The sequence below is a fragment of the Macrobrachium nipponense genome, chromosome 44 (genome assembly GCF_015104395.2).
Source record: "Macrobrachium nipponense isolate FS-2020 chromosome 44, ASM1510439v2, whole genome shotgun sequence".
In the NCBI taxonomy this organism is placed as follows: domain Eukaryota; kingdom Metazoa; phylum Arthropoda; class Malacostraca; order Decapoda; family Palaemonidae; genus Macrobrachium; species Macrobrachium nipponense.
The window spans coordinates 11880187-11904186 of NC_087221.1; the positions used below are offsets into that span (position 1 = coordinate 11880187).

The window sequence follows — 24000 nt, forward strand, 5'->3', positions numbered from 1 at the left end:
TGATGAAAAAACGTTTACAGATCGCCATCATTTCCTACGTAATTAGTAATTTAAATTCGGAATAATATCCTGGCCAAAACCTGACACCAGTTTTAGGTTTGCTGTAATTTTCATACAAATTGCGTCAGCCCCCGCTACTGCTGTTCCTACTGATAACATAATAATAATAATAATAATAATAATAATAATAATAATAATAATAATAATAATGCTATAAAACTAATGGCAAAATTGAACATTACTACTAGCAATAACAATAAATATTACTAATTACTACTAACACTGAATGTCACTTAATAAAACAAAAATCTAAATCTATAATCAATGAATTTCACAGTCATCAAGAAGTCACGACATTCTGATGTCAGGGCTATGTAATCCGCAATAGGGTACTGTAGTTATTTCAATTTTCAATGATCGACAAGGTGATGATGGGATGGTAATTAAAGTCTCCTAAAATGGTAATGACAATCATGGAGGTTATAAAACCAACGAATGGATTTCAACCAGTCGATTAATGGATTACGGTCACAGAGAGAGAGAGAGAGAGAGAGAGAGAGAGAGAGAGAGAGAGAGAGAGAGAGAGAGAGAGAGAGAGAGGAGAATTTACTTATGTTAACGTTATATCATTTTTTATTACATTTTATTTACTGAATAACATCACCAGCATTATAAAAGAATGCTTACATTTATCTAAAACCATACTATACTAGACACTAATTACATATGATTTCAGTTGTCAAGACTTAGCCTATATGCCATAATCTGTTCCTGGCCAAATTCACAGATTTCAAGTGAATTATTCTTGGAAACTAAAGAGAAAACAAAGCTTTGTATTGAACAATCACTCGAAATGAAATGATTAAAAAAAAAATCGGTTTTTTTACATAAACAAATCCGGAAAAAGTAAATTATGCAACTACCGTATGAGTACGGTAAAATATCAAATGTTATCAGTGTTTTTTGCATGTAGACAGAACTCAAGAGGGTGCGTAACTTTACCATCGACCCAATTTCTTACACACACACACGCACACAAACCTGGATGCACACCAGTAATAGGTCAAATCTCAAAACAAACAAACACACACCTGGATGCGCACCAGCATAAGGTCGAAATCTCCCAGACAAGCAAACAAACAGGTAGGAGTGGGTTTCGTCGACGGAATGAACACAACTATCAAATTTTTGGTCGAGTAATGAAAATCGAATCCTAAATTTGAGAGCATCAGCTTTCATGACGCCTCACGAAATCAAAAGTTCAGGAGATCCGTGGGGATGTCTTTGCACCGCCCGAAAGTCCGTTTCTGAAGTGTTGTCAGCCTCTTCTCCTCAAGTTCAGCGAACTGTTGACAACATTAGACCAAGTTTGATGGTTTGATCATTTTCAAGAAAGCACCGTTTTATGGCCACTGCCAATAGAGTGCTTTGCTCAAAGCATCGTTATCACAGTAAACCCTTTATTTTGCTTGTTTTTCCTAATATTTACTTCTTTCATTTGCTTGTTTTTCCTAATATTTGCTTCATTTTAATCAAAATATAATAATAATAAAATGACTGAACAGATGTATAATAAAGTTTAATGGGTTACAGTAAAGTGGCCGTAACAGAGGTAAGCTACTTGGTTTGTAAAAAATCTATGACTTCACTGACTTATTCATGAATAACAACTATGTGTTAATGATGTGTGATAATTTGTAACTTCGATATCAGTACAAAAATATGGAAAATTAAACATTGGTATTTTTCATAAATATTATTGGGTCAAAAAATGACGATCATTTGCAGGTGGCCGCTACCTCATCCAACGGAAACTCTGGTCCAATGTCACTGTTAAAAATACCAAGGATTTTCTTTTTTTTTTTTAATATTATGTGGCAGTATATTGAACATTCTTTTCACAAAAGTATCAGTCTAAATTAACGTGACTTTCGTAAGAATCATTCAAGTTTCATTTTGTAATCAATTTCGTTCAACTTTAGAAATTCATCATGGATTGGGGGCCTTGCACAAATTAGTCATTTTCATTTTTGGAGAGAGAGAGAGAGAGAGAGAGAGAGAGAGAGAGAGAGAGAGAGAGAGAGCAGGAGAGGAGAGCGACGATAGAGGAGAGAGAGAGAGATGAAGAGAGAGAGGGGGGGGGGGGATTTGTATAGTGTGACTTTAAAATACATTTATTATTCTACAAGATGATGATACTGAACTCTCACGAACAACACGTGAAGAGCTTTCAAAAACGAAAATGTCTAGTCAAACATTCCAACTTGCTTTCTGCTAATATTTAAAGCCAAAGAGATGGGCAATCTACGTTCAAACTAAGTTAGTGTGTCTCAAAAAAGATAGCTTTCACTAAATAATAAAACAGAAGCACGAATGCTTTCCGAAACGCCTGTCCAAGAGAGCTATCAAGCGAATAATATACTCGCATACAGCAGTGAATACAATGAATACAATAACTCATCTCTGGCTTCATTAACGACTTCAAATTACAAATATATAATCCTTAAACATAACGATAAAAAATCAAATAGCACATTTTGGTAATTAGAAGAAGTCTATTTTATAACATCAGGTCGATTATAAGACCAAAATGTAGTTACAGTTGGGAATGCTGAAAATTATATTTATCACTACTATAAGAACTTAATTAAATATAAAATCCTATAGTCTTATGGACCAAATAATGCACTCAGGGCTATTAATATTAAATATTTTTGACAATTTTAATTCTAAGAAGATTGTAAATACTTATTTTGAAATAGGACTGAATTCTTAAGAATAATCTCCAAGCGCGAGGTTAAAAAAAAAAAAAAAAAAGAAAAAAAAAAAAAAAAAAAAAAAAGAAAGTGAATGCGCAAAAGAGGGCGTCCCAAAGCCTTGACCTTTGAAGATCTTGGAACAACGATTAGAGAAACGTAAAATCGGATCCCCGGGGGCGGGACTGGATAAGGGATTAGGATCAGGTGATTGGCGTTCTCAATAATGATCCTCATTAACTTATCTCGGACATTAAGGTTTAATCTACTTTTAATTCCGCTTAATAGCCTGTTATTCAGCTGGCGTTTGTGAGAAGTTAGATGTTCATTGTTTTATTTTGGCTCTTTCCAGAAAGTCTTGATGGTTTCACTAATTTCGGTAACAATTTTTTTTTTTTTTACATTAAGCTACACACATGCGCACGCGCATACTCTTTCGCCACACACACATATATACATACATACATATCAATATTTATATAAATAAGACGTAGCTGATGCTGTGAAAGGTCTCTGCAGCATTTTCATCAGTTAAAAGTGACTGTGACCAATGCGTTGTTTCCATGTAGCCACCCTCTTTAGCAGGAAAGAACACACACACAATATATATATATATATATATATATATATATATATATATATATATATATATATATATATATATATATATATATATATATATATATAGATAATATAATATATATATATATATATATATATTATGTAGAGGGTGGCTACTTAGAAGCAACACAATGGTCACAGTCACTTCAACTACTGAAACTGCCGAGACTTATCACAGAATCAGCAACGTCTTAATACTACACCGTAGCTTGCACCGTAGGCTCACTTGCTTTAACTCGTCTAACCCAACCCTCTCAGTCATTCGCTATCCTGCAGGGTACATTGGTTTCCTATCTTTTTGTTCCAAGTGCCTTCCATTCAAATACCTCTTCCACAGTATCTGTGTAGTGAATTGCATCTCTTCCTCTCCTCACTCCTGACTGTTTCCAATTGTGTACTTTCTTTTATTCAACCAATCGCCCTCCATACTTTCCCCACGACTATAACATTCCTTTCACTTACGCTACACTTTCTTACTTCCTCTGTGTAACTTCACGTCTCTCAACTTTTTAATCAATGTCATGTTTTACATGTTAAATAAAGTGTTCATTCCAGTAGTCTCTTTCCGTGATGCTTACAGTGCCTTTACCTCTTTGAGCAGTGGAACGATCGTTGCTCTCACACATTCTTTCAGAATCTTTCCCTCGTGCAAGTCACCTCACAAACCTCTTAAGATCGCACAGTTACTAATCAAGGGGCAGCAGCCACGTCCAAGAGTCCACAACTATACATTTAGGCCACATATCAACAAAAGCCTCATCAACTGCGTGTCCACCCCCTACATATGCTGCACCTCATCCTCGCATGTAGGTACACTCATGCGGTTATGGTAACTCGACACTCCTTTCATCTAGGAATTCTGAAATTTGTCACATTTTCACCCGAAAATCTTCTCATGGAATTCGTGCTGGGCCATTATCAATGGGTGAAAAATAAGAGACGGGGTGTGGGTCCTGACCGGATTCAACTTTATTTCCAAGACATTGACTACGGACTGATACATAGTATTAGAAGTCACAAATGTATAGTATACTACAGAGACAGAGCTGACGAACATACACAACTGTTTGGGACTACTGATCCAACTACAGACGGGTGTCTAGGTAGGCGTAGCATTAAAAACTCATTTGGCTAAATATCACAATATACTCGCCCGTGGGTGGATCTGTAGTCTCAAACGGTTGTGTATGCTGGTCAGTATTGACACTGGAAATAAATATATTCGTGACTTCTAATACAATGTACCAGTCCCCCGTCAATGGCTTGGAAATAAAGTCGAAACCGGTCAGGACTTACACCCCGTCTCTTATTTTCACCTGTGGTAATGTGTGATACACGAATCCCGGGCTCAAATGATTAATCTTAATTTCACCTGTGGTAATCTGTGATTATGAATAACGTGCTCAAATGATTAATCATATATATATATATATATATATATATATATATATATATATATATATATATATGTATATACATATGGATATATATATATATATACATATATATATATATATATATATATATATATATATATATATATATATATATATATATATATATATATCACAAGAAGAATATACAATCCCGCAAGGACATTAGACTAGGAGGTTCACACAAACCAAGTAAGATTAACTCTGGTCGTCGCACAGAGCCAGCGCCTCATTCGACGTGAGAAAAGTTTTCTTAAGACACTAGGAGAGGCGTTTAATTAACTGCAGAAACTCTATAGTAAGTTGGAGGCGACTCTATAGTCATCCTACAGACTTAGGGGGGAATTCAGGTAACTCAGTAGTAGAGCTGTAATTTCTTTGTGGTGAATTAGGGGTCTGGTAATGAAATGGCACACAGTTAGGCCTAATGTTTTTTACATTTACACATTATACAAGTATGGCGGTATTCATTATCTTTTCATTATTTTTATGTTCCCTATTATATCAGTAATATGAAAGAAACATCCTTTATTAATTATCAATACTCGCACCAATGAAGTTATACATCACCATTATTTTAATCTTAATGGTAATACAATTCATTATGCTATTGTTTGGTTATTATTATTATTATTATTATTTTGAAATATTGATTAATTTGAGTAAGCTTATCTGAATTTTTCCACAAGATCAGGCTTAGAGGGTAAATTCTCGAACTATACAGATTAGGTAAATTCCTGTAGATCAAGACTTCTCTGTTTCACACTCGCAAAAACACCATTTACCTGGAATGCTCAAATTACTAGTTACCCGAATAACTCATAAAGTTCAATGGTTACCTTGGTAACCCAGCCAATCAAGTTTAGCAGAGAACTCTTCTGGATCAACATTTATATAGTTAACTTTTATAAACCAGTAGTCTTGAGAGAGAGAGAGAGAGAGAGAGAGAGAGAGAGAGAGAGAGAGAGAGAGAGAGAGAGAGAGAGACGCAGTAAAATAAAATTCTATATCAACAGGTCGGTAAAATCCTAGTGTTCCGTACTAAGAAAAATCCCATTCAGACAAGAGGCAATCCCACAAGTAAACTGACAATGAAAAAGAAAGAAAAAAAAGAAGCGAAAAGATCAGAACAGGATAAAATGCAAGTGTGAGGGTAAAAAGAGTCCATTTGAAGAGTAAGAAAAGGAAATTCAGCATAGAAGTTAAAATAAGACAAGAGAAAAATCACAGACGATTTTACTTTCTCGGTTATTAAAAAGCTTTTATTATTATTATTATTATTATTATTATTATTATTATTATTATTATTATTATTATTATTATTATTATATTATTATTATTATTATTATTATTATTATTATTATTATTATTATTTTGGTAGAAGACCCTCTTTTATGCAAATGCGTTTAAACAGAATGGCAATATTAAGCGAGTTGATTTTATATAGTTTTTTCTATTTTCCTTACAATTCGCTTCTCGGATTCAGCGAGGTTTCTGAGTACGTAAGGATAATAGAAAAAACAATATATAAAATCAACTCGCTTAATTCTGCCATTCTTTTTAACAGTATTATTATTATTATTATTATTATTATTATTATTATTATTTTATTATTATTATTATTATTATTATTATTATAATTTAATATACTTCAGACAAATAGTTGGTAATACTTATCAACACTGAAATCCTATATTGTAAAACACAAATGGCTAAGCTAAATCTCGAGGTCATTTTATCAGTAGTCAACACATTTCCGCATTTGTGCAATGCCACTGTTTCTCATTTGCTCCAGTACGAGTCCAGAAATAGCTGTTAAAACCTCCTGCCCCTTTTCTAGATTTTCACTCTACTGTTGGACATTTTATTATTCTCTTGTTTTCCCTGAAATTCTAATAAACGGTCACCGAACCTCCTCTCTCTCTCTCTCTCTCTCTCTCTCTCTCTCTCTCTCTCTCTCTCTCTGCGTGTGTGCTTCCCCCTCATCCGTTGTTTGCTTCTGAAGTTACCATCCTCTTCTTGTTAACGTTTCTCCTCCTCCTCCTCCTCCTCCTCCTCCTCCTCCTCATCTCCCAATTTTCTCTCCTACCTGACACAGCTCATCGGAAATCGAGAGGGAGTCTCGAGAAGGGGAAAGAATAGGCAATTCTTATGAATAATCTGGGCACGGAAAGGGGAAAGAACAGGGAATTCTTGGGGGTACTCTGTGAATGAAAGGTTAAAGAATAAGCGAGTCCTTAGGAAGAGTGAAGCGAGGAAAGGGGGAATATGAATTTCTCAGTAGCTTGGGCAATGACAGAGGAGAGCCCAGAAAATCCTTGGGGGTAATTTGGTGGAGAATGAAAGGGAGAATTGGGAAATTCTCAGTAGTATTGCGAGGAGGAGGGAGAAACAATAGGGGGATATCTTGACGCACACACTTCCTTACCTTTCCTGCAGATGTAATCCCCTGGAGAGAAGAGAACAGGCCGCAAATGAAGCACCAGTTCGCACAGAAATCCAGCTTCCGTGTTCTGGAAGATCTCCACGCGTTTCAGGGTGTCCAGATGAACGTGAATCGCCATCTCTGCTTTTAGTTTATCTGAAAAGGAGGAGGGAAAAACGAGGGCTGTTAGTCATTTTCTGGCATCTTCCTCTGTTTAGACTCTGGTCAAGGGTAGGAAACAGAAACTCGTTTCTGTATAATGAGGGGTACGAAAACTTGCCTCTGTATAGGCAGGGACATGGTAACTCGCCTCGCCTCTAAATAGTGCAAGCAATAAAAATTCACCACTGAATAGTGCAGGATATAAAACTCATGTCTGCAAAGTGCTGTATATATAAACTCACTTCCGCACAGTGCAGGATATAACAAATCACCTGAGCCTCACGCAGAATATAATAATAATAATAATAATAATAATAATAATAATAATAATAATAATAATAATAATAATAATATCCTTTATTTCAGCTCAGGGCCATATACATGGAATATACAAAATACAGAGAGTAACATACATGAGACAACATGATAAAAAAAATGAATAATCGGCACTTATCCACAAAATAATACTGGTAACAATATTGGTGAGAGAAAAAAAGGCATTTTGAGTTATAACCGTTAGTGCACAGATTATATAACTTAAATTTCAACTAAAGTCCTTAGGTGGTTACAGTCGTCAGGTCCATAAAAACTTACTTCAGTACAGCGCAAGATACTTCGGTTACAGGCCTACAGTTCAACTATAATACCTGCTTCTGTATAGAATTAGAGCCCAAGGTATTAATACTCATTTCCGATTAGGACCAAGAAACACATGCATTAGCTGGCTTCTGTATAGGATCAGTGTACAGGATATGAAAACTTGTTTTTGTATAGGGCCCAAAGGGTGTAAAGAAAAGAAAACTCGCCTTTGAAATAAATATAAAGGCACTGGTAATATGGAAACGAGTTATATTGGAAACCTGCTTTCTGTATAGAATTAGAGCCCAAGGTATTAATACTCATTTCCGATTAGGACCAAGAAACACATGCATTAGCTGGCTTCTGTATAGGATCAGTGTACAGGATATGAAAACTTGTTTTTGTATAGGGCCAAAAGGGTGTAAAGAGAAACTCGCCTTTGAATAATATAAAGGCACTGTATATGGAAACTAGTTTCCACAGGTTTAAAGTCTAGGATACAACATCTCCTTTAATAAGGGAAAATGTACCATGAAGATGAAGTCCTTCATCCCTCTTGTACTTTGGATGAAGGTACAGAAAGGAGCAGCATCTCTCAATATTGAAGGTGTAGACGCCATATTATTTAGGAGCTGAAAATGCAGGGTTTAATGAGGATTCTAAAACCCAACCTCATTCAATGTGGCTGAAGATGTACGATTCTGCAAAATTCCAATGTGTCTCAAGATGTACTACTAGGATTTAGGAACCTCGTCTAAGCTGGCTTTCGATGTAAGTTCTAGGAGCGTTCTAATGAAAACGTACAAATCACTTCAATCACCTCTCAAAATGTCCTCGCACTTGTAGCAATTCGTAAACCTTAACTTTGATAAAAACCAATGCAACAGCGGAGGATATACGACCTGTCACTTAAAAGTTGTCGATAAAACTTGATAAATTAAAGTAAGGAGCCTGCAGTTGTTGATGACCGAATTCCTAGGCCACAATAACATCCGAGTCATCCGGCGGATGTTGATCTCGGAACTGTACAAGTTGAACGCATCCGATCGGAAGCAGGGACCCCAAACCCTCTCCGGCCTCATCAATCCTGCCAGGGCGTCCTCCCGTCTTCCGGACGTAATGGACTCCGCTTCCTTTTGTTTCCATTACAAATAAAATAAAAAATCTATGGAGGTTCTCGTTATTGCAATCCTGTGGGTGATTCAATATGTTTTTTTTAATTTAAATATTAATTCTTTCTAAAAGGTATCATCGCTGCACTTATAAGTTTCTCTATCAAATGTCAGGATTCGAAAATAATTTTCGATAAAAACAGATAATGTAATTTATCGTTTATATAAACATCCCAGTAAACCATGCAAACAACCGGCCCTTACTTCTATAGCTGTCAATAACTGGAAAATAAAAAAAATTAAAAACTACATTAACAAAGCAAATACAACGAATTATTGCTCCTCTAAACAAAATGAAACGAAAAGAGCTTCTATCATTTTGCTTCCTTCAAATTGAAATGGTAAAATATATCAGGATTTCAAAGTCCCACCTAAATCGCATTTCATTTCAAAATCATTGGAACTCAAAAGTGAAACCAAGTTATGGGACGCGAGCAAAGCCTGCAACCGGAACTGCAATATTTCTGGGTAACAAACTTAAGTGTTGCAATAATGAAGATCACACACATCGACAGTCTCTTTTCACGGGGTTGCAATTTAGATATCTAACTTCCTCTTCTGTATTCATAAAATAAGGAGGCTGGATATTTTACAACAGCACGAACAAATGTCTTATAGCGATGAGATGCCGCGTTTCCAACTTCCTAAAGAAGTTTTGCAATGACTTGACAAAGAACTGAATACCCGATTTTCTAATCATTTCATCTTAGCAGTTTCAGTCTTCTCTCGATGTCATTCGATACATCAATTCCTAACTTTCATTATTCCGTGACTTAAGCCTGCGATCAACTTTCCACCGGGAATTTGAAGATCTAATAACGGAAACCAACTAAAATGGTTCTTATTTGATCGCAACTCAGACGGAAAAAACACTGCTCATCAAATGAAGTCATTTTCGACTGACTCACTTCGACGGTTTCTAGACTCGTTATAACCAGCTACAGCTCATTTCAACGTTTTATATCGCTTGAAAATAAACAGCAATGCTCTACTCTAATGCATCGTCACCTGGGGACTAGAAATCACAAACACTTACCATAAAAAACAACAATAATTGAATCAAATATCACAAAGTTAAAAAAAGTTCCTAATTATGACTGTGTTAATTTCAGCCTTGACAAAGAATTTTTTTTGTATTAGAAATAGTAAAAGCAAAGCATATGCATTATATACGTACTAGTGTTTCCATACATACAGTGGCAACGTAATGCCAATATAAATACATAATTTACATTACGTGTTTAAGTTCATGGCTTCCTGATTGTAAATAAGTGTATGGGTGAAACGTAGGTGTAGGTAAAAATAAATATATGAAAACAATTACTAGTGGTCATTGATAATAATTTCAAAGATATATAAGGATAGCGAATGAAAATTGCGCTTTGCTGACAAAAAAAAATACTACACATTCACAGAAATGAAATTTATCGAAGTTTTACGCTGTGCAAAAGAACATACACCTAAATTACTTTATTTTAAGCGATCATTCTTTCACAAATAGTTCAAGAAATAATTTCACCGGACAATGTTAATCGTCTTTTCGACCTTTTATGTCTAGTATTTGTCTTTTTGAAGGCACCGTCTGGATGTGGAATAATTCAGGTTTCAAAAACACAAAAATGAGAACCCCACCATGAAAAGTAATATTATAGCAACCAATCAAATAAGCAAGTGGTACGAAAGTTTTCTATACGGAATCTTATTTCAAAGGACAATAGCCGGTATACCAGAAATTTAGCATATATGATTGGGAAGTAAAGCAAAGGAAAGTTTAATTAGGCTATAAAGACTCAAGTGCATTATACTTTTGGCCAATATCTTTTTACATCAGGTATACACATTTTTGTTTAGCAAGTATCTAATAATCAGTTTGACCTTTAGTTTTCGTATTTAGTTTTTTTACAGCTTTTTGCGATAAATTACAACTATTTACCTTTAAAATAAGATAAAAATGTGTATCTTAGCGCAAATATACATACATACACACACATTTGTATATAAACATATGTATTTATGTGTTCAAATATATATATTCACACACACACACACGCACACACACACACACACACACACACACACACATATATATATATATATATATATATATTATATATATATATATATGTATATATTGTGACGAAGCACCCAAATATCTTGTCATTACATTTACCAATCAAAAAATTGTTACCTAACAACAGCCAGACACCTGAACCTGCTCGCAATTGTTCCAAGGCTAAAGAATACCACCAGCGCAAGTTGTCTCTGATATCTTCTATGGGAACTGATCAACAAGATGGAAAATGGATGACATCAAAACATTATAGGGTCAAGTTTCCTGCAAAACTCTTAATATATTCCTATTTTCAAACGAGATGGAAAGAGAATGATGACGACAATTAATAGCTATTAAGAGTACACGATTTCAGAACATAAAAATCTCTTGACAAGAAAAAAATAATTTTAAACGATTATCTGCAAGCGAATGGTGACGTCACAGCAGTTTTGGGAACTAGGTAGCCTACTCATTTCATCTCCCAATTAGATTACTTACAAGTCAACAAATTCTTTTTTGACAAATCGAGAGAGGTAAGAGTGAATTTATCAGTAATATCAAACGGTTTCAAAATAAAATAGTCTCTAATTTCTAAAAATGAATTGAAGAACATTCTCTCAAAGGTCACTATGACGTCATTTCCTGCAGATGACGTAATAAGCGCAAAACGTTTTGAATTGAATGCTTCTAGTAGCTTCTAACCTGACGCACTCTTGGGCAATCATCACGTGGTTACAGGTAAGACAAAGACGAACAATACTGGCTTAACACGATGTGTTGACAGCTACATCCGCTTTTACGGGCTGCTCTAGGAGCAAGATCCCGTGTTGACATAAGGCCAGCTAAATCTAAAACAACTACATCCGCTCTCGCGAATGAAGGTCTCTCTTTTCACATACTACGTTATTTCTTTAACTTTAAAAAATGCATTTTGTGAATTCTGAACATTTTAGTTGAACACATCAATTCTAAATCAATCTTAATAAGGAATCTGAACATAAAAGATACATTTTACGACATTACATACAAAAACTGAAGGGAAGTTACAATTTGCAAAGGCTTTAAGAATATAAACCTTCATGTGAGTACTTTTAATGTAACTCAAAAACAGTGAGTTATAAAGAAAAATAGTAACGTTCCTGGCAGCCAGAGAGAGAGAGAGAGAGAGAGAGAGAGAGAGAGAGAGAGAGAGAGAGAGAGAGGGGGGGGGGCGTATTTGTGACGGTACGTATATATGCGTAACTATGATACATGATAACTCGGTGCCATACCATTCAGTGACAAATGAGCAAGAGCGTGTTATAACACATCACGTCATGAATCCAATGTACCTCCGACCTGATTGGTAGGTGATCGTATCAGGAAAATTCACCGCTAGCAATCTATCACAAACAATTCAACGCTAACATTCTTTTTCAGTATTTATTTACAGAAGTAGTTCAAAAGTCTTTTACTCTTATTTTAGTAATCAAATAACTTACCTAGAAGTTATTACTTTGTCGTACGAATATTAGCAAGGGAGACTCAAGAAAAAGTACCTTTGTTTATTCAAGTAATAATCCCTCCATTAGAAATGGCTCTTCAGGTTACTCAGCCAGAGAAAGGAAAGAAAATAATTGCTTACTGACAATTATATGTATTACAAAGAAAAATATGAAAAAAGTAAAGGGAGGTAAAGTCCAGCCTGAGCAAGAGTACAGTTGGTGACAAACTCGTTAAGACTTGGAATAATAGTAATCACCTGGTGGAATAATAGTAATCACCTGGCGGATGATTAAATGAAGTTAGAATTACGCACAATATGGCTATTCAAAAACCTGCTAGAAAGAAAAAGTATCGTGATTATCTCCAACGAATTCAGAGACTTGTTCAGAGATATGATGCAAACGATAGCGTTATTGACTATTGGCATGGAGTGGCTCATAACATTTCTCACTTAATGTGCCACTCATTTTTTTTTTTTTTTTAGAAATGTTTATTTCGAATTTTGAGAAACTTCCATCTTTCTATATATACATTTTACTGTTTATACCCAGTATGTCTCTGTCTTCTACTAATGAAATACATCATGGTTTCACTGTTTTGCCTCATTATATTTGTAACTTAAAAATATTAATACGTTCACACATATAATTCAATCTTTCCTTTTTTAAATAAGAAATGCTTGGCAATGGTTTGTTTGATAGTGCGTGTGTTCGACGGTGATTGTATTGTTGACGGGAAATTTTCCTTAACTCTCATGTAATACATAAAGTTTGGACTTAAAAGTAAGTGGACAACAAACAACGCCTGTATAGACAAAATTAAGAGAGGAAAGGCGCGCGTTTATTCGAGGCATCATTTTAGCGGCAATAAACACAATGCAATCTAAAAATAAAAGGAACACCTTGGACGTCGACATGAAAGCAGCAGCCTGGAAGCTGAAAAGGAACGAGCGCACTTTATTCAGGCGAAATTGACACCAGGCAGCAACCGCACAGGAGTTCCCTCAAACAAGTTCCTTCACAGTTGCCATAAAGAAACGACAGCCTTGGGAGTTACAGCTAACCATGCGCCTTAGAAACCGATAGAAAACGATGACCTTCGAAGTCGAAAGTAAATGAAGGCCTTGGAAGGGAAAAATATGTGCAAGCCCGAAAAGTCATAGCACAAAGCGCACCTTTTAAGTCGAAATAAAACATGTGGATTGGAAATGAATAGGAAACAAGCGCCTTCATAAGCCAATGTGAAAGGAGTGCCACAAATGTCGTTAATGAAACGAGCCTACTGGAAGCCATGAGTAAACGTACTATGTCTCAGAAGGCAAACTAAAACAAGACCCTTGGAGGTCAAATTGAAACGGCAGCCTTCGAAGTCATGATCTTATTAGCCTAGCTGCGACATTAGTTGGAAAAGAACAGGAGCCATATAAGATTCTCTCATTCCCCGTAAAATAGACCAGTTATCGCATACAAGGAAAAGAAAGTCATACCAGTGTCAATGAAAATACGTTAATCATGTGAAAAACCATTTATTAGGCTTCTAGTGCACTGAGTGAGTATACGGAGCAACGAAAGTGGATCCGTCAAGGATTAGTGTATAATAAACTTCAGATTTACCAGGAAAACACCGTCAGTACCAGGAAATTGAAAAATATTTCTAACAGGAACAACACCAATAGAAAGGTAAAAACCAAGAAAGAATATCCACCGAATTAATTTTAGTATTTGGACTCATTTCGCTATACGTGAATACATCACTGAATTGACTGAGAAAAAAATCAACAGTAAAACAGAAAGCTCACAATTCGCGGATGGCTATGGCAAAATAATTAGAAAGAAATAAATACAATTAAAAAAAAAAGAAGAGAAGGAAAAGTTGCTGTGCTCTGTTAGACCCTCAACCAAGAGAACACAACCCTAACGATCTTCATTTCCGTTTCTTAAGCAACGCAGGCCACAGCGTCTGCCACGCGCATTCTTCCTCTGCTACGCATGAGCGCCACTTAGCCTTATGTAGTTTGACGTTACGAGTCCCGGATGCACGGCTATTTTCTTTTTACCTTTCGCAGCAGGCAACGCACACGAATTTCTTACTTTTGCTTTCACTTTATTTTTTTTTTTTTTTTTTTTTTTTTTTTTTTTTTTTTTTTTTTTTTTTTTTTTTTTTTAGGTCATAAGATTCATATACCAGCACGGCCAATATACCACCTTGTAGTCTCTCCCCAGGTCCACACTTCGAAATATTCATTGGGACCTTTGCAAATATCCTTCTTAAATTTTATTGCCCACCTTTCCAAAATTCCAAAAACGTAAAAAAATGCTCCCAAATACTTCTTCCTTAAAGATGAGCTCCCTGGAAAATTTAGCTGCACAACAACGTCTACTTTATTTCACAACTGTTTTTTTTTTTCTATTAAATTAGTTCTTACTACTTTGCGAACCTTCTCTTCACTATACTTATCAAAATAATTTCTTCACATATCCTTAGATATACTGAATTCATAAGATATCTTTAGCGCAGTTTCTTTTGCACATAACAGTCGCCTTTCACTGGCATCTATGACTTCCTTGCATCATCAAAAAGCGAGAGATTCACTGCAGATGTGAGACGACGTTCCAGGAGCATAACCTTTTCTTATTTATATGAACTATGCTAAGCATAAAAAACTCATCTCAGGTGCGCTGTTATTCAAATACCATGCTAATCATAAAAAAATTCCTTTATTCCTCTTGGTACGTAATCATCTTGCAGTCACACCACTACCTGTACCAGTCCATTTACTTACAAACATGCCAGTCACAGACTTCGATTTTCATTTCTGCAATCATCACACAAATAAGTCAACAGTGAAACTCCCCTTGCTTGAAGACAACATTATTCTTCCATTGCCGCGCTTTTCAACCCTGCATTTTAACAATAAATGTTCTCTCTTTCTTTCATGTGTCATGACAGTTAACAAACTTAAACTTTTGAAGTTCTTAGGCACTTTCTTAACCAACACGCCGCAAATACTAAAGGAACATCTATTCTCCGGGCGGTAATGTCATATCAATCTGTACTGTCTTCCTTCGCCGCCATTTAATCACTTTACGGCGTAACTTCTTTCCAATGCAAACAGGAATACAGGACGAAGAAAGAGAAAGATGAATAGATTAATAGGCAGATCTATAAGAATATGTTGATCTAATATTAGTGTGACCACTCTAAATTGCAGGCACATGCACTATCCTTTTCAAAGATAGTAATTTTAGACTACACTGTCCTTTTCAAAGGATAGTGAAGTCTAAAATTACTTTAAAAAACATGAATTAGAAACACAGTTCATTATATTAAACAACCAAAGAATAACAGTTATGCCCTTCACCATATTACAGATTACGTCTCCAAACCCCTTTGTTGAAACTTTATGGCTCCAAATCCAATTAGCACCTTAACACCCAAGTCCCAAAAATCTCTCTCTCTCTCTCTCTCTCTCTCTCTCTCTCTCTCTCTCTCTCAATAACTAAATAATCCAAATACATTTTTTGTTGTTAGCGCACCTCTTCTTTTTTCTTAGTTACACTTTTTCATTTCTCTTCCCACCATCATTTATAATTTACTAATCTACTTTGACTCTTGTCTATTGTCCATTGCTTCCAGTTTCTTCTTTTTTTTTTCTTCTTTGCTGCTCCCTCTTACATCACTCGATCCTGCTCCCTTCTCTCCGGTCATTTCGTCCCCTCTTAAGCAATTAATGTTTATACTGCTTCAGCGCTTCAGTTTTATCTATTCCTCTCCTAACAATATCCTGCATTTATACTGCCTACTGGTGTATATTTCCCTTATCCACGTTTTCCTGACTCCAAATACACACATACACACACACACAAACACACAAACAAAACTCCATATCAATTCCCAAGCTTCTTTCAGCTGCATTGATATTGCATGATGGAACTTCCCTCGCTAGGTTTTAAAGACTTTTTATTTTTTTTCTTTAATTCCGGCAAAAGCATCTAATGAGTCTTACTTCCAATATAAGTAGGATGCAGTATCAGTACAGACACCCACGTTGCCATGTTAGGATAAATAAAAATGAATGAACTATATCCGAATACAAATAGATTAATGAAATAAGCAACTGAATACAGTGATACATAGTAATACGTAGACAAACGGAGATACAAGTAACAAAATTCAATTGACAATACTAAAATATTCTTACTTCGTAAAAAGAGGAAATATAGGTCATGTAAGATCATAAACAATACAAAAAATAATAAAGGAATGTTGAAAAAAAATTTATTACTATCTATAAAGTAACCGACAAACTACCAAACTGGGAAATAATCAATTGTATAAAATTAAGGAATACAGAAATGGAAAGAAAGAAGAAACAAAAGTAATTCAATGCAGCACAAATTACCTGAAGGTCAAACGAGCCAGTAACATAACAAGCACCCGAGTAAAAGTGTAATGAGGAAAAAAAAAAAAAAAACTGAGAAAGAGAAAAGAAGCAAAATGAGCAAAGACAGAGAAAACAGACGGCGGAATAAAGAAATAAACAAAAGACGACGAAAATCGATCAGGGATCCAATGGAGACAAGAGCTTTAAAGGGACTATTGAAAGCCCTCTAGCGTCCGAGCTATTAGAGCAGAGTCCGTTGCCCCCCGTACCGCCCCTTCTCTCTCTCTCTCTCTCTCTCTCTCTCTCTCTCTCTCTCTCTCTCTCTCTCTCTCTCTCTCCGCCCATTTTGCTAATTATTTTCTTTAAGGCTCACACACAAACATCGATATTTCACGCCTGAATTCATGCTGAACCTCTCCTGACCGAGTCTTCTTTCTTTTCCAAGTTAATGGACGAATAACAGCGACATAGATCGAGGTGTTGGTAATAACTCTGTTCAAGTTTGGTTTCTGCGCACAGGAACTGCGCATCTCCGTGGGTGTGGTTACTATTCCCACCTTATTATCAGGTTGTCTTTTTACCGGTTCCCTTTCTCCTTCAGGCATGCTACTGTGTTGGCAACAACTGGTATTCAGTTTTAAATAAAAATGACATTCAGAGACGCGAAAGAATCAATCACGTATCAGTCAGTCACGTAATCCATTCTAGTTTCGACTGTTTCTATATATAAAAAAATCGAAATTGATTAATTAACAGTATATAGTATCAGCGATGAGCAGCTCATAATGAATAAGAAAATTTTCGTATGCATATATACATTAGTATATATATATAAATTATATATATCTATTATTAGATAATAATTATATATTTAAATGTACATATATAATATATATATATATATAATTATAATATTATATATTTTAATCTGCCAACGCCCAAACAATTATATTTATTTTGGATCACCTATTTGCACCCAAACTCCTTCAAAAGTAAACAAGAAGTGACATAATTTTTTGTTCATATTATTACCCATAATAAAATTTGTTAAGGATTTTACAGGAAATCTCAAATAAAACGCATTACGAAGTCGAGCAGATTACGGCTAATCGTTATGACAGTTCTAAAGGAAAGGGAAAGATATGCTAAACATTTACACAAGCATCTATATATATATATATATATATATATATATATATATATATATAATTATATATATATATACATATATATAATATACCTATATATATCTCACTTATAATTCCCCTTCGGTGATCATTCCCTATCGGGGATATTCCCGAAGTAGCGTGGATTAGGTATTAGAAGCATTTGTAGCTTAATTATTATATATAAATAAATCACGACGATGTGATATAAATGTATATATCATGTATATTCATTTATAATAACGTTTACGCGTGATTTATATATCACATTTACTACAGGCAACACCACACACACATACATACATATATATATATATATATATATATATATATATTATATATATATATATATATATATATATATGAAGTTCAAAGTTTTTGTACGTTTACATTCGTATTTACTTATATGGATGGCAGCTTCATACAAGCCTTCCCCATGACATAATAATTATATTTATATAAGATACCCTTCAGGTGAAGTTATTGCCAAGGTAATCTAAATTGATTATTAATGGGTTACTTGAGTCCTAAAATATATTGAAAAGTTTCTTGTATAAAATTACTGAATTAGTCCTACTTATATCTTGTTTATAGAAAAAACACATACAATATGTAACTCAACGAAACCATAATTCGACCAATATGTTTCAGCCATCATGTTTTAACAGATACGACGGTCGAAGTAGGTATACGTAGTTACTTATTCTCTTGTGCTTGTATAATTTAGTAGATTTTTTACGACATATGTACTGTATATGTGTACTGTATGTATGTATATTACAAAATCATATAAACAGTACATCTAATTACAAATATGACTTGCAAATTTTTAAACATTAGATTTTTAACAGGTTAACCGTATAATGCTGTACATAAATATACGCCGCTTTAGTCCTTATGGCGTATTCGTTTATCATCGTGTATATGTGTGTGTGTGTGTGTGTGTGTGTGTGTGTGTGTGTGTGTGTGTGTGTGAGAGAGAGAGAGAGAGAGAGTGGTAAAACACGAAAGCTGATCAAGTTTCCATTCGCGAGAGAAAGCACGTAAAAGTCGGTGACTTAAAACTACCGCGCCTTGGAAACGCCAGGATAACAAATGCTCGAATCCTTCTACTTCCCTTCATGCGTCCGTAAGTAGGCCAGAATGTCAGGACTGAGAGAGAGCAGGGGATGGAGGTATGGTAGGTGGAGGGAGGGGGGTGCATTTAAATTCGAGGGCGCTTCGTCAGGTCAGCTTTAAGGAAAAGGGATTCCCGAACGTGCAACAGAGGGCATTTGCATGGAGGCATTAAAACCAGGACGACCCTCTAAGTCAACGCTCCTGGACAGGAATCGAGAGGAGCCACACGTCATTCCGTTTGTCGCGTCGCTTCTGGGATGAGTTTTCTCCATTGGTTGTCGTCGGCGTTCGTTGATTTTCGTTCTGACCAAGACGACTGCACAATGCATCTGACAGTGACGCACGTCTTTGGTTATTCAATGTTGAAGACGGAATGCCTCATGCATGATAATTTAGTCCTGTTCGCAACCTGTGAGAAGGAAGGAACTGAGGAACCTTGCAATGTTCCCTGTCCAGTTTGATGCTTAATATCTTACATATATATATATATATATATATATATATATTATATATATATATATATATATATATATATGTGTGTGTGTGTGTGTGTGTATATATATTATATAGAATTCTCTCTCCATCTGAAGTTTTAACACTAAGAAAATCACATAGTTGCGATCATAAACCTCTAGAGAAGACACATACACAGTATCAACACTTATCTAATTGTAACTAACTCAGCTCGTTTGTTTCCTTATACAAATGACTGTGAACCTAAAAAAAATAAATAAATAAAAGATAAGATTTTAATCCAGCCCCTATTAATCTTTCGTATTAATCCTTTACCTCATCTCAATATTATAATGTATCTGGACACTCACAAAATTAGTTGGCGGGTTATACAACAATACTGAAAATCTTGAGAGAAATTATAATTATAGTAAACTTAAATCCAGTGTTGGCATTTTATTCCTTGATACCACACACATTCTGAAATATTTAAAAGTATTCAGTCGATTCAAGAGATTAAATTTGAAAATGTCCAAACATCTTATGTTGTGCAGGCTGTCTTAAAAGCGAGTAGGTATTTTGAAATGTCTATCATAAAACATCCAAATACTTCTGCAAATTCCAGCATTGTTACGGATACGAAACCGACTGTTTCGGCTTTTCGTGTTACTCCACTTTCCAGTGTTTTAAACGATTATGTGAAATTGTGAATGCCTTATTATTATTATTATTATTATTATTATTATTATTATTATTATTATTATTATTATTATTATTATTATTATTATTACTGACGTGCAGTATAGTTGAGGATAGACCGTCCTAAACGAAAAAGGATATTTTTGCAAACCTGAAAAATCGCTAACGACGTTTTATGTAGGAACTGTAATAAAGGATTGTGTATTTTCTAGGGGTTGTTTTTCGCCCCGCCCACCCCCATACCATATATAGTAAATTACCCTCCTGATGACCCACTCGTCGCTTATTACAATGGCTTTTTCGTTGTGCGAAGGAACCCGCTTGAAGGTGAGCGAAGTTACTGGTGCGGATCACGTCATCATCTTTAAGAGATTATTTTCTGCTTTCAAGACTGGAAGAAGAAGGACGAGAGAGAGAGAGAGAGAGAGAGAGAGAGAGAGAGAGAGAGAGAGAGAGAGAGAGAGATGGGTAATATCTCCCAGGGTAAAATATAAAATATCCAGGCAATGCAGAAAAACGAAATAACTTTCTTCCGGCTACCAAAGAATTCAACCTATCTAAAGGACGAGATGGAGGAGGAGGAGGAGGAGTAGGGTGGGGGAAAGAGAATAATAAAATGAAAGAAAAGTAAAGGGAAAGTGAATGGAAGTAAAGGAGATACACTGACTGAACCCTCAAATTACATCTGGCACTGAACTACCGGAAGAAGACATCTCACCCTTGTATTAATAACATTCAATGATCTCTTCTCATTCTAGAGTAAAGTGTCCAGTCTCTCTCTCTCTCTCTCTCTCTCTCTCTCTCTCTCTCTCTCTCTCTCTCTCTCTCTCTCTGTGAGAGAAGTAGGGCAAACGCTTCCCTACGCTGGTTTTGAGTGCATGAACGCCTGCACTGCTTCTGGTATTAAAATGCCTCCATTGCTAATTCTACGTAGTGTGTCCGTGGAAGGAATTAAAAAAAATAATCTAGTCTAAATTCTTTTCTCTGAGGCCAAAATCCACACCAGATGACTTGAAGCACATTTATGAATTATTATTATCATTACTCATAACGTACAAATCCGCAAGAAATAAGGCTTATTGGACATAAATTTTCCCATTAGGTTTCCACGACATACAATATTTGGCCCTTTGTAAAAAAAAAAAAAAAAAATAAAACACAGAACCGGAAAAACAGAACAGTGGCGTCACAAAATTCATACCTGAATGACTCGAATAGCCGCTCTGTGGTGGTCACTTACCGTCCACAGAAATCATTCTGGTGAAATATGTGACACTAACAGACAAATATTTTGTCTCGAGAAGCAAGGAAGGTAGGAGCGAAGGTCTGTCTGTAGCATTCCCCGTTCCTGCGTTGAGACGTGTCCTCAGAATATAGCCTCAGAATTGATCACTCCTATGACCTGAACATGTAGCCGAAATCACAGCCGCCATCCCTTTCCCGCACCTAAATTTCTGTGGGATTTTGGTTCCATTCACTACTGTCTGTGCAGGGCATCGGAATTAGCCGTTTAATAATCTGAGTTCATTAGCATGAAATTCTAAACGCTGGCGGTTGAGACTGCAGAACTGGCGCAAAATAGTGCACCCTGGATACCTCAAAACAGTCAAGGATATTTGCTATGAAGCATCATGAAAAACAAAACGTTTTAATTCTTAAATCTTAAAAATAATAACTATTCCAAGAGAGGATATATATATGTATATATATATATATATATATATATATATATTATATATATATATAGAAGATATGTGGACGATACTTTTGCACTTTTTAAACATCCATGGCAATGTTCACAATTTTTAGAATACATTAATCAACAACATCCGAATATTCAATTTACAATGGAAATGGAGAACGGGGGCAGTTTACCATTTCTAGATATCAATGTTATAAGAACTAACTTTGAATTTACCACAGCTGTGTATGGAAAAAGGACATATACGGGATTAGCCAACAATTACTATAGTTCATGTCAAAAAAACCTTCAAACTAAACAGTATTTACACTTTAGTCAATAGAGCACTAAAATACTCTTCAATTTTGGTGTTGCAAAGACACTGTGTTTTGCTTCTGTCCGTATGTGTCTGATACCAAGTTCTCACTTAGACTTGCTAAAATCATTCAACAGGAAATTCCATGTCTTTGACTTAAACTCATTTCGAATAATCCATGTAAAATAGGTTCATTTTTTAAATTTTAAAGATCGCTTGCAGTCCTTCATGTGATCGAATGTTGTTTATAAATTCATATGTCCTGGATGTCCGGGCTCTTACATTGGATCGACTCGAAGGTTACTGCAAGTGAGATATTGCAGCCATGTGGGTTTCAGCTTTCGTACAGGTCAAAGAATTAAGCAACCAGAATTTTCCAATATCAGAAAACATGCTGCAGTTTGTAAAATAGATATCTTGAACCAGCACTTCTCCATAATTGGCTATACGAAGGACCCAGATCACTTAACCACCTTAGAGTCATTACTCATAAAAAGGATGGTTCCTTCACTAAACAATAACACCTCGGCTTCAACTTTGTATCTGGCGTAGTTTCGTCTTGACTGGGACCTCAGTTTTTGTCATTCCCTCTTTTTCCCTTACCTTAGATGGTTGGTGTTTTAGCAGTCTCTTTCTTGTTTATTTGACTGTCTTCTTAGAAAACAATAACCCTTTTTTACAGTTTTTTAATGACAATTTTAATCTTTGATGAATTCCTTTTATGTATTAATATAATGTAATTGTTTTTTATTTCTTCACAGACTGATGATGCACCGTGTTTTGTGTGCGAAACGTTTTTTATAATAAATTATGGCCTGTTACTGTGATTGTATCAAGGAACCTCCTGAAATCTTTATATATATTATTATATAATTATAATATATATATAATAATATTATATATAGATATTAATAATAGAATATATTAATAAATCAATTATATATATAAAAGGACTCCCAGTATCATTCATCTCTCCAATTCGACGGACTTTTCAGCAACTTCCATCAGACTAATGAAGCGGCTCTCAGACAGGTATTGTCTGTTGGGCGACCAAATGACTACATTGCGGGCGTCTACAATGTCTATCATTTTAAATAGGGTGATATTTACTTCTAGGGTGCTTTTCGGGTTCGGTTTTTGTACATGTAGTGTATTTGTAGGCTTGGCTTTTACTGTCTGTAAGTCGGTCTGGCTTTTTTCCCACACAATATCTTTCAATGGTCTTGATGGATATCAACGTAATATTGTGGGAGGGTCAAGTTTCCAGCTGAGAAACAATGGTGGTATACTGTACGATTTCAGAGATTTGCCCCCCCCCCCCCCCCCCATCCCATATCAAATAAATAAATAAATAAATAAATAAATAAAATATATATATATATATATATATATATATGTGTGTGTGTGTGTGCGTGCGTGCGTGCGTGCGTGCGTGCGTGCGTGCGTGCGTGCGTGTGTGTGTGTGTGTGTGTACAATAAATAATGAATATTTCTGT

General features: G+C 35.3%; 1 protein-coding gene across 3 annotated transcripts in view; it reads right to left on the reverse strand.

Moving 5' to 3' along the window:
* The window catches only part of LOC135204027 (cyclic nucleotide-gated channel rod photoreceptor subunit alpha-like), a 945574-nt gene that overhangs the window by 33726 nt on the left and 887848 nt on the right, over nucleotides 1–24000 (reverse strand). For all 3 annotated transcript variants that reach the window (XM_064233966.1, XM_064233968.1, XM_064233965.1), the window contains exon 4: nucleotides 7239–7391. In XM_064233966.1, the coding sequence (XP_064090036.1) occupies nucleotides 7239–7391 (153 nt within the window). The remainder of the gene's footprint in view (nucleotides 1–7238; nucleotides 7392–24000) is intronic.